Source organism: Phyllostomus hastatus, unplaced genomic scaffold, assembly GCF_019186645.2.
Source record: "Phyllostomus hastatus isolate PE091 unplaced genomic scaffold, TTU_PhHast_1.1 phas_contig_195, whole genome shotgun sequence".
NCBI classification, from domain to species: domain Eukaryota; kingdom Metazoa; phylum Chordata; class Mammalia; order Chiroptera; family Phyllostomidae; genus Phyllostomus; species Phyllostomus hastatus.
The window spans coordinates 3767170-3779737 of NW_025333706.1; the positions used below are offsets into that span (position 1 = coordinate 3767170).

The 12568-nt window shown below is 40.8% G+C and overlaps 1 protein-coding gene across 1 annotated transcript in view; it reads right to left on the minus strand.

Moving 5' to 3' along the window:
• Positions 1-6268: 6268 nt before the first annotated feature.
• SPTLC1 (serine palmitoyltransferase long chain base subunit 1) overlaps positions 6269-12568 on the minus strand; it is an 81066-nt gene continuing 74766 nt past the window's right edge. The window contains exons 13-15 of the mRNA XM_045833868.1: positions 12164-12281; positions 9080-9153; positions 6269-7600 (exon numbers count right to left, since the gene is read on the minus strand). Coding sequence (XP_045689824.1) covers positions 7507-7600; positions 9080-9153; positions 12164-12281 — 286 coding nt within the window. The 3' untranslated portion in view covers positions 6269-7506. The remainder of the gene's footprint in view (positions 7601-9079; positions 9154-12163; positions 12282-12568) is intronic.

A 12568-nucleotide genomic window follows, 5' to 3' on the forward strand; every position in this document is an offset into this window, starting at 1 on the left:
AGCTGGCCCTACCTTTGCGGTCTCCTGCCTTGCTGAGGGTTCTCTCAAGTCAGTCTCGCCCACGTGGTCCTACTGGTCTGGTTGACTGTTTCTATAATTCCTTGGCTGTCAGAGTTCCATGTCATGTGATTTTCTGGCATTTCCATTAACATTTAAGGTTATTATTGTTAGATATTTATTAATCCCCCCCTTTGTACCTGTGTTCCTCACTCTTTTCCTTTCTCTTCTTATAATAGTCCCTTTAGTATATCTTGTAGTGCTGGTTTGGTCAGCCTTTTCTGTCTGGGAAAGTCCTTATTTTGCCTAACATTTTAATTGAGAGCTTTGATGGGTAGAGTAGTCTTGGTTGCAGGGCTTTGTTTTTTATTACTTGGAATATCTCTTGCCTGGATTGGAGTGTTTGTGCTGAGAAATCAGCTGCTAGCCTTATCAAAGCTCCTTTGTATGCTACTTCTTGTTTCTCCCTTGCTGCTTTTAAGATTCTCTGTCTTTAAAACTTGGTATTTAAATTATGATATGTCTTAGAGTAGGTCTCTTTGGGTTCACCTTAATTGGGACTCTCTCCTTTTTGAACTTGCATGCTTTTTTCCATCTCCAGGCTCAGAAAGTTTCCTGTCATTATTTTTTTTTCAAACAGGGTTTCTATTCCTTGTTCTTTTTCTTCCCCTTCTGGTATTCCTATGATTCAAATGTTGTTGCATCTCATGTTATCTTTGAGTTCCCTTAAGCTAGCTTCATATTTTTTCAGTCTTTTCATGCATCTGCTCTACCTGGGTGTTTCTTTCCACCTTGTCTTCCAGCTCACTATTTGGTCCTCTGCTTCATCCAGCCTGCTTGTAATTCTTTCTAGTGTGTTTTTTATTTCCAAAATTTTATTGTTCATTTCTTCCTGGTTTTGGTTTATAGTGTCTATTTCCTTTTTCATACTGGTGTAGTTTTTGCTCAGTTTCTTGTAGTTGTCTGTGAGTACCTTGATCTTCCTATAACAATTATTTTGAATTCTATTTCTCATAGTTTGCTTACCTCCACTGCATTTAGCTCTTTTACTGGGGAGACTTCCATTCCCTTTATTGCAGGTTCTTTTTTTTTGTCTCCCCATTTTAGGTGACTCTTTTTATTTCTGCAATTCCTGATGATCTGCTTTGCTAGCTGTCTTTGTAGGATGGATTTGTATGGTAGGAATTTTATGGGATTCAGTGGTGTGGTCTCTTTGATCTCCTTGTCTGGATGTTCCAGTTTTGCCCTTTCTTCTGTTTGTGTGGGCTCTCTTATTGTACTTCCATTTTTACCTGTTGGTGGTTCCTTTGTTGGTGGGTTCTCTCCTCCAGCAGATATACTGATTTTCACAGCTCCCACCTAATCTTGTATGTGATCAGTGGCAGGGGGAAGGCAAAATGGATTAAGACAGCAGGAGAGTATTCTATGGGATTTAAAGTACCAACAAGGAGACAAAAAAAATAGGAGATCCTTTATGTAAGTGTAGTGTTAACCATATTTCACTGAACTGGCCACTTTTTGTAAAAGGTGAAAAATACATAAGACTCTTGTTAAAGGGGAGAAGGATTGTGAGCTGAATCCAGAAAACAGTGGGCTTTGCAAGGTTAGATGAGCTATAGTGAGAGTAAAGGATAGAAAGTAGGTGTGGTATGAGAGAGAATAGAGTTGACCACAACAGTAATAAGGCTCAGGGAGATATTGAAATGGGCTAAGATCAGGAAGGGGTGCTGTGTAGTATTTACAATTATGTGGAACAATAATTATTTTCAATAGTACTGGGACAACAATATGACAAGAAATATATGATTTGAATAACAAGAATAGAAAGTACACAATCAAGAGTAGTGTGTTATTGGAACATGAGTGAAGTGAAAGAAGGAAAATTAAAATACAATATGAAAGAGGGAATAAGGAAAACCAAACAATGCAATTCAAGAAATAAAATGAAGAAGACTAAACAGAAAGAAGAGAAATAAAGAAATACTAATAAAATAAAAGAAGTGAAAATAATGAAAAAAATAATACAAATAAACAATAAAATGCAAGTTCTGTAGGACAGCAAAGTGAAATTTGTCTCAGTTTCTCAGTTGTGGGGTTAGCCTTGTGCTCCCTGTTTGGACCTGTCTCTGGACCTCTCACAGTTCCAGGTCTTACTGTCTCACTTGCAGTGGGGTGGGGGGCAGGGGTGGGGAAGAGAAAAAAAAGAGAGGGGAAAAAAAGCCTGCTGCTGACTTTAAACCCACCAAGCGAGTTCATCTGGTTTTCCTGGATGCCACAGGCAGAGGGGTCTGGGCTTCACTTTCCTCCCTTCCTATGGTTATTTGAAGATGGGGGCCAGGTTTGGGCTGCAATATTCACAGTTGCCCAGTCTCCAGCCCAGTTCCTCTGTCTGTCCATCTGGCCAGGCCGGTGCCTTGTCCCCACTGTCCCCCACTGTCCATCTGTCCAGGCCGGTGCCTTTATTTCGCCAGTTGTGTCGTGGTCTGGGCGGTGCACATCCTCCTTGCTCTTTACCAGACCACTGTGACTGCAGCATACTACCAGGAAAGCAGCAACAGTTAGCCTCCAGGGGAGTGGCACGAGCCAGCCCAAGTGCTTGAGAGTTCCTTAAACAGAGGCTGAGAGCCTTTTTTTGAGTAAAATCCTGTTGTTTAAGCCTGCTGTTCTTAACAAGTGCACAGCTTTTCAAACAGCCCAACTTTTCAACCAGACCAGAGACTATCCGGTTCAGGGCCCGACGTGGCCCTACTCTTCTCCCTTCTCCAGGTGTCACCTGGCTCTCCAATTTCTCTGGCAATGACCTAGCCCCACAGTCCCAGCAGGTTAACACCACCTGTGTGCCTCCCACTTTGTCTTTATTCCCCTCAGCAACTTCAAGTATCCAGGGCCTTCCTGGTGCCTTGCTGCCCTCCCTGCTTTGATAGGGGAGGGAGCTGGTGATCTGACTCTATTCCAAGGATCCTGAGGCAGGTGCAGGGCTGGGGGTCACAGCAGCCTTGGTACCTGAGCACATCCCAGGGAACTTACCATCCCAATGCAATCTCCTTACCGTCTGTTTTTCAATGTCCTCTACAATTTTTGGCCCCCAAACTTCGTATTAGCTGGGATTCCATTGGCCATTCACTCTGTGCCTCAGTCAGCTAGGGGTTCTAGCCGGGAGAAGTGGGCTCCACTCCAACTTATCCTGCTGCAATCTTTAAAAACTGTGAAATTTTTGAATGTGTAAATTCATTTTTTAAATAAAATTTGGCAAGTTTTTGAACATTATTTCTTCCAGTATACTTTTTGCCCCTTTCTTTTTTCTTCTTCTCTTCTGCCCCTCCCATACAAATATGCTGGGATGCTTGATAAGGCCACACAGGTGTCTGAGACTCTCTCTAGTCACTTTTCTTCAATCATTATGTTCTTCTTCAGGTTGGTTGTTTGCTACTCATCTATCTTGAAGTTACTGATCCTCTGTGGTGTCCCTCTTAGTGAATTTTGTTTTCTTATTTTTCAACTACAGGATTTCCATGTTACTCTTTTAAAATACTTTCTCTTTGAAGTTACCTATTGATTCATTATTGTCATAATTTTATAAACATGGTTTCCTGTACTTTGATGTACCTGTAGCAACTGCCTTAAAATCTTTGCTAAATGCATCATGTGGGGATGAACAAGATAGTTTCTATTGGCTGCTTCTTGCTCCACACTTCACAAGAGTGTGAGCCACACTTTATTTCTCTGCAAACCTTGTAATCCATGAAATTAATTCATGGATTTTTAATTCTGAAATTCCATGTGTTTGGGAATAAGCTTATTTTCTAGCATCCAGTTAAGAGTGTGAGCCACACTTTATTTCTCTGCAAACTTTGCAATCCATGAAATTAATTCATGGATTTTTAATTCTGAAATTCCATGTGTTTGGGAATAAGCTTATTTTCTAGCATCCAGTTATAAAATTTGACATCACTATACTATCTATATTATATTCCTTAGGTCATCTACAGTCCTTAGTTTTTTCCCACTTGACTTTTCTTGGACTAAAAGTTCAAACCTCCTACTCTTTAGTGTATTTCTAGTTTCCCTTGAACCTCTCCCTAGTATATAGTATATGCTGTTTGGGTTGTGATATTTAGTGTAAGATTATTTGTAATTGTTCTCTCATTTTAAACTGTGCCCTTTAGCACTACATGCTTAATGTCTATTGGCTTGAATTCTACCTTGTCACATCAGGAATACTGTTTTGGCTTTCTATTTCCATTTTTCTTTATGTTTAGCTTTTTTGAGCCACTGACTATAGGTTTGTCTCTTGTACCTATACAGCAAGCTTATTCTGAAGTTTTCCCTCTTCCCTTTCCTTCAATATTTTATTAGTATCACTTATCAGAGTATGCTAAAATTTATATATTCTTCCACTTGTCTCATCTTTAGTCTTATATCTAATTAAATATATTCATCACTCATATTTGTTCTTTTGAAGTTTCCCATTATTTCTTGATTTGATGGAACTGTGCTCACGGACACAGTATTGAGCACTAATTTTAAATTGTTTTGCTAAACTTAATACTTGAAAGACAGCTTTCTGGTTATAAAGTCCTTGACTTACACTCATTTTTGCCTTGCATTTTTTAAAAATGCTGCTTCACTTTTGTTTTGCTTTGTATATTGCTGTTGAGATGAATTATGTATTTTTTCTGTTCCATCATCCTTAAGCCTCCCAGACCATTCTCTTTATCAGACAGTAGTAGGAAAATAAAGTTTTATGTATTCTGTACAACATAATCCATATTATAGGTGTAGGTTATGGCTAGTGTTATTTAATATCATCATAAATCACATGGAAATATCCTCAAACATCTCTGGGACTAAAGTTATTTCTGGGACTAAGGTTTTAGGTCCGCAAGGAAAGATGGCATCAGGCCTACATATTAGATTATTATTGTCTTAATTCATAGATTTTAGGATGTACTTTACCCACCCACATTACCTCTGTGATATTGAAATGCATTTTACAACTGATGGCATATTACAGATAGTAAAGTACATAAAGGAAAAGTACACGGTCCAGTTAGTGTCCTCACTTGCCTCAAAGCCAACTTTTCCTGAGTTGGACTCTACTCTCACTGCCGACAACAGAAAGAGAGCAGTCACATGGCTCCTTCATCCCTTGTGGGCAACTGTGCAGAGTGGAAATGGGCTCCCAATGTTACAAATGCTGTTCCCCGTAGTCACTGCCTTTCTCAACAGAGGATCATTACAAGCTCTGCAGAACCTTATGTTTCTAAGAGAAATTCGTAATCTGCATAAGACCTGAGAGGACTATTTCTTCTTAGCATTTTGTTTAGCTGATATTTTTGGTGCTGTACATTATTGGATTGTGGTTACTCTATAGTTTTAATAGATGTTATTTTTGTTTAAAATGTTGGTTTTTCAAGGACTGAAGTTAAATAATGTGTGTTCCGCCATCATTTGAAAAATTATTGTAAAAGGAATTTACACTTTTCAAAAGTAGCAATAAAATCTAGATGTTGCAACTTTGACTTAGAAAATATAAAGTAGTTGAAAAGTTATAACCCTCATATCCTCATCCTTTCTAACACCATGGTTCTGTTACTTGTGTAGTTCTATGTGGCCAAGGCTTAAATTAGTAGGAACTTAGGAAATCTCAGATATTGTACTACTATACAGTGAAAAAAGTATTCAGAAATTAGTATTTTCTAACACTCCCAACCCCCAGAAAAATGCCATCCTAGATTTGTAAAAAATGTAAAATCAAGCCCTGGCTGGTGTGGTTTAGTAGAATGCACACAGGCCTGCAAACCAAAGGGTTACCGGTTTGGTTCCTAGCCAGGGCACATGCCTGAGTTGTGGGCCAGGTCCCCAGTAGGGGGCACACTAGAGGCAACCACACATTGGTATTTGTCTCCTTTTCTCTCTCCCTTCCCCTCTCTCTAAAAATAAAAATCTTTTTTTTTTAAATATCCTCAACCTTAATCAGATGGCTACGCTTTTTTTTTTAAAGATTTTATTTATTTATTTTTAGAGAGGGAAGGGAGGGAGATAGAGAGAGAGAGAGAGAGAGAGAGAGAGAGAAACATCAATGTGCAGTTGCTGGGGGTCATGTCCTGCAACCTAGGCATGTACCCTGACTGGGAATCGAACCTGTGACACTTTGGTTCGCAGCCCACGCTCAATCCACTGAGCTATGCCAGCCAGGGCTAAAAATAAAAATCTTAAAAAAAAAAATCAAGGGGCTAGTATGTTGAATATATTACACATGCAAGCAGAGTCATCATTAGCAATGTAGATTTATTTTCATGAAAACCAAACAAATACAGATTCATCCTTTAAGCAGCAGCAGCAATCACAAGGCACTTATGTATGTAATACCTCAAGCAAAACTGAAACCAAATATTAAAAAATGTGTTATTTAAAAAGATCATGAACATAAATTATAAAAATGGTATTTTTTACAATATCATTCCTTTACCTTTAGTAAGAGAAAAAAATAATGGTGTAATATTTATGCAACACATGTGGAACATCACAAACATTTACACCACCTAACTTGGTTTGCTAAGGAAAAAAAACAGCTGAAGTACAGCTTAAATATTTTATTTTTAGTACTCTGCATCATTTTTGAATATTTGGAATTAATAAGCTGAAAAGAAAAAAACTTCTCATTTCCCTTAGCTTAAAAAAAGTCTGTAGTTACATGTCCCTAGGCAAACCCACTATACAAAGAAGGAATACATTCAAGGTTTTCTAAAGTAGTGAGGACATAATTTATATTTCAGCATGATCATAATAACCCTCTTCCTAAAACAGATTAGGTCTACATATAATAAATGGAAAGGTATATTCTATTAAAACAAAATACTCTCTGATTTAAGTTACTGTCCACTTAGGAAGTATTATGACTACTTTCTGGTTAGAGATGTTCAAAATAGCTGTCCAAAATGGTGTAACAGCAGTATTAAGTGTTTATAAAAATTCTAGGATTCAAATAGAATGAAAAGTTTATGATAACTGTACAAGAAGTGTTTCTTTATATGTTAGCCACCATTGAGCTTCACAGGGTGAAAACTGGAAAAGACAGAGGTGAATTAGATCTTCAGGAATACATACATGTTGTATACATTTTTCTATGAAGTCTTAAAGAGTGCTTAGATAATCTGTACTAGTAGAAGGGATAAAAGATAAATTGAAGCTCCATTTTTAAACAATGACAACAAAAAAGAATATAAACTACTATAATAAAACATTTAAATAGTACTAAAGACACAGTACAATTTGAATACCAGTTATATGCTGTCAATAGTTTTCCTTTAAAAAAGATCAGTTCCTGGGCTTCAAGATGTTTTCTTTATAGAAATAACCAGCATCTGGCTCGTGGTCATACACCAAGCTCACACCCACTGCAGCTGCAATAGCAGTGTCAGGTATGTGAAGGATCTTTTGACGCTCCCTCCCAGCAGCACTGGGACCTCTATGTATCATGTGGTGGCCACCAGGCCCTGAAAAAGACTATAGCAGGACAGCCTGGGCCACCTCCTTGATTGTGGATGCCGCTTTCTCCAGTTCCGCTTCTGTTTGTTCCATTGTGACCACAATCCTAATGCTGAGAGATAATAACAGACATCTGTTTTGTGAAAAAGCTCTTGGAACACAGCCCACCCAGCAGCTGACCTGCTGTCACAGTTGCTTTCTTGCTATGATGCAGGGTAAGGGGTGGGAACAGGGCCCTATGTCCTGCAGAATGAAGACATTTCCTATCAGGCCATTCACAGAAGCTTGTTGCCCTGCCTGAACTGTGTGTGTGTCTACTTGAAGTCGCCTGCAGTAGGGCTCTGCCCAGATACGCCAGCAAACTGGCTTTTCACATAACCTACTGCCTCAAGCAGCACTAGGTCTGAGGTGAGAATTTCAATTTCTCAAATGAGTAAACTGTCTGCTTGCTCACATTTGTAATTTAGTAAGTCATGAGGAAGTGCTATAATACTTTGAGGCAAGGCAGACATTTTCAAGTCTGCAGAAAAGTGAAGACAAATACTGGCTCCTCAAGTCAATTCTACCTCTGTCTGCAAACATCTGCTTCATTCCCTGGACACATCTATTGAGTTGCAGTGCTGGGCATGGAGCCCAGAGCATAAAGCCAAGATGGCCTCTGTCCTCAACACACTAAATCACATCTTTCCTGGGTACAGAGAGACATGAGAGGGCAGGATCTGTAGGGTGCTTTTGAACTGATGCCCGAGGGGTCTTTCAGAACCCCAGCCCAGCCTGTGTCTGCACAGCGCTGACTCCCATTCACTCTTAGGTTGTCCTGGGCCTTCTCCACGCTCCCTCTCACTGCTGCCTTTTCAAGCTTGTGCTCTGGCTCCCACACACGCCTATAGGTGGCCATGCCACGGCATACCCTACTCCCTACCAGAAGGCCACAATGCCCACCAGGTGCCTTACGTATTCAATTTTCTGAGCTCAGCTTACTCATTAGTCTCTCTCAGAAATCTGAGTCCCTCCCTGACCAGACAAACTGTGGCCTATTTCTCTGTGACCTCACTGACCCCTGCCATGACTTGCCTCAGGTGTCTCCCTCCTTAAACTACACTGTCAGTATGTGGAGGGCAGGATCAGATGTTCTGTTAAATCATGAGTCTAGGTGCATCCCCATGTAGGGCTTCCTGATCCTTGTGATTTCCTGCCACTGCTGTTTTCCCTGAATGTTATGTAAGGGTTTGTGGGATTGAGTGCCCCACGGTACTCCAGCCAGAGGCAGTGTCCTCATGGCAGAAACTGCTGGCACAGTGTGTGCTCTGAGGGGTGTGGAAGGTATTTGCTGATGGAAACTTCTACTGTCTCAGTTTGTTCTTAGAATCTCAGACACTTCTTTCAGTCAAGTAAGAGGGTACTATGAGTCTTTTGGGGCTTTTCAGTTAAAATTGGAAAACATCTAGTTTAAGAACAGACAAGAGCTGATATTTTAATGATAAACATTCTTCCTTGCCCTGTAATAGCCTTTTAAAAAACTTCAAGACATGATACATTTCATACAGGTTTTAGGGTAGGAAAACAAAAGTTCACACTTTAATGCACCAACCTTGGAGGAGGGAGGCACTTCTCTTCTTTCTCCAAGTAGCGTGCCTGAGTTAATGCAATGCTTCTGTTCATGCACTGCAGGAAGAAAAGAAATACATTCAAACCAGGACTTCGGACACTGTGGTACTTAAAACAGGAAGGTACCTTTAAATGCTATTCTAAACAGTAGTTTTAATTCATTTGTCCAGTAATAACTGCTGGAAGATGTAATTGACACAGCATAATGCAATTGAGGGCAGTGCTGTTGGACTGTGCACTATAGTAGCCATGAGCCCATGTGCTGATCAGGTGCTTTAAGGTATGGCTAGTGCCACTAGGAGATGGAGCTTTAGTTCAATGTAATTTAAATAGCCACAGGTAGCTAATAGTTATTTTAGACATAGCTGAGTTACAACACAGGGGAACAGTATCACCAAAGCTCTATATACTAACCAAGAGCTGGACTTAAGAATAATGGCAGTAGAATGTTTCAGACAGAAACTGCTCCTACTCCAAACACTAGTGGTGCCTCCGATTCTTGTCTGCTACATTTGGCCAGGTGCTACCAGGCACAGAAGGGTCTGCTGCCATATATTTGTGCACAGCTTTCCCATGCCTTAATCACCTGCTGACATTTTTAAAAACTTAAAACATTCTCTATCAGAATAAAGAAAGTATAAAAATCAGATCAAGTGGTTATAGTGGTTTCTTTTTGGGGTGATGAAAACGTTTTGGAGTTAGTGATGGTTGCACAACCTTGTGAATATATGAAAACCACTCAATTGCATAATTTGAAAGGGTGACTTCTGTGGTATATGAATCATATTTTTACAAAAGAACCAATTTACAAGAGAAGAGGACAGCCATTCCCTATGCTGGGAGTGGGACCCTGTGTGAGCTGCCAGGCAGGGTTTCCACTGGAAAGGGTAGAAGCCGGGCAGTGAGGACAGGTTTGTGCTGTGTCTCAGCCTGGAGCTATGCCCACAAAAACTTACTCCTCCTGAAGACACCCACACTGCCTGTCTCTAGCCCTGGCTAGTTACAGAACATTATAAATCTTCACTCAGTTTGTAAAAACAGTGTTTTGTCAAGCAACTCAAGAAGCTGACAAAACCTCTCAGTTCAATAAGGCTTAGACAAGTGTTGCAGTTCCATGATCTTTTATTTCCCTCAAATACTGAAAAGGAAAAGTGGAGAGGAGCGCACAGAAGACTTTGAAGATGGAAGCTGTAACACTACACAGAAGTGCTAAGAGCTTCCTTTTTCCTTCCCACAATGTGCTTTCCAGGCAGGGTTCTGTTCCCTCCCCATAGGACCTGTTCTCTGCTCATTGAGCTCTCAAGGTGACTTCCTGAACACAACCCACGCTGAGCTGGGGCCAAGTGAATAATTATTAGAATCGAGTCATCTCACTCACTTGTCCTCTTCTGTGTTTCTCTTCCGCACAAAGTAGTAGTGAGACCTAAACTGTTGCTGTCCAGTAAGCAAAACACAAAGGTGGATTTAACAAGGATCTGACACCCCGACACCTAGAGAGGCCCACGTCCTGCACACAAACATGTGCAGAAGACCATCTGAGGGGGTCTGGGGAGACTCAGAGAATGATGGGGCCAATGCAAATTCCAACATAGGGAACAGCCTCAGGGGCCTGCTCTGCAGCAGCCACATTGGTCATACCACCAGGCCATCCAGAAAACAAATTCACTGTCCAGAAAGGCAATGTGATTCAAGTGACTTCCTGACTTGTCCCTTCAGCTCATGTTTCATTTATAAACTTGTTTCAGTATCACATTTGTATAAGAACTCTAATCTGAAGGATGATGTCCTACCTATTGTCTGTACATATTTAAGATACATTACAGTGAAAACACCAAGGCAGTAAATGTGGTTGGTGGGATGTCTGTCCCTTTAAAACAGCTAGTCTTTTTTCACATTTGCAAAGCTGGACCTGAGGGGACATCTGTGACATTTCCTCACTCAGCAAGGTGAAAGTCACTCCAGCCCAAGCATTCATAATCTGACATGTTTCCTTAATTAGGAATTTCACATTCTGGGTTTGGTAATATATATTTTTTTAAGAGGACTGACTCCAGAAGGCCATGAATTATATGAAGATGTCAGGAATCTGTTAGTCCAGACTATGTGTTCACATATCATAGAACACAGGACACTTGAAACAAGCTATGAAGATAGAGGCTAGCTTCACACTGCGGTTTTCATACCAAGCAGCTGTGTGACTGTGGGCAAGGACTTGACTTCCATGAGCCACAGCCAGGCAAAGAAACACAAAAGACAGCAGCCCTCACAATTTTCCTGCTGCTGAGTGGCGGGCACTCGGAGAGGAACCTCCAGAAGAAAACATCAACAGGAACAATTAGGTCAAGGAAGCACAGTGTAGCCCATTTTCATTCTTAAATACACACGAGATGTATTTCAGATTTAAGTACAAGGCACGAACTGTCATGAAGCTGCAGGGCCACTGGACATTTCTTAGGAGGAGGAGCAGCGGCATGATGGAAAATGAGGAGGGAGGACTCCAGGAGACACAGCTCTGCTGAACAGAAAAGGGCAAGTAGTCTTCCCCAGTGAGCATTTCTTGGCTAAGAACTGAGTTACAATTGGTAGTAAGCTGACTTTCAGATCCATCCTTCCTTTTTGGTTATAAGATTATTATGGCCTGTTTCTGAGCTATGTCGGGGGTTTACCCTAACAGGTAGCTGTCCAGTGTTGTGTGTGGTCATTACAAACAACGCTGTCCCCATGTACATGTAAGAAATCCTGGCTTTGTAAATGGTAAGCAAAAGGGCTTTCTGGAAGGTTATTCAGAGTAGAAGCAAAGTGTACTTTATATTTTAATAAAATGTGGCATGGAACACTACACTTTCAATGCAGGTTGAAAATGGACCCAATGGGATGAACTGTTTCTATCAACATGTGCTACAGATTCAACTGGGCATTGAAGCAATTTCATGAGAGGGGTGACCAGCAACTTCCACTGTATACCACCGCTGGGGCAAAGATGGCTTTCTTACAAACGACATAAAAAAATTGCTTGGGTTCAGGGGAGGGTGGTAAAGGAGAATCACTCGAATAACTGGATACTTACTTGATTTACAATTTCCTGAAGTAGTTTAACATCCCTTTCTCGTGACCCAGTGCTCTCTTGTAGCTGCAGGTGAAAAGCTGGAGACAGTGTCTCCCCGACCACTTTTAACCCAGAAATACTGAAGAAGGAAAAACACACATATCACAACTCAGCTCCCTTCCAGGCTCAGATACCTCCACACAAATAATTTTACAGTCTTCATTAAAGAATGTGACAGAAACCTGTGACTGTTATAAGAAACCATCCTGTGGTGGGATTCCAATTCTGATAAAAGTAAGATGCATGCTCTCAGCAGTGCTCCCAGTCCAGGATCCCTCATGCTGTTTCTGTGAGCAGGGCTGGGAGGAAGGTGCCCATCTGGTGGACACCTCTGGATCACATGTCACAGAAAGCACAGGAATCACC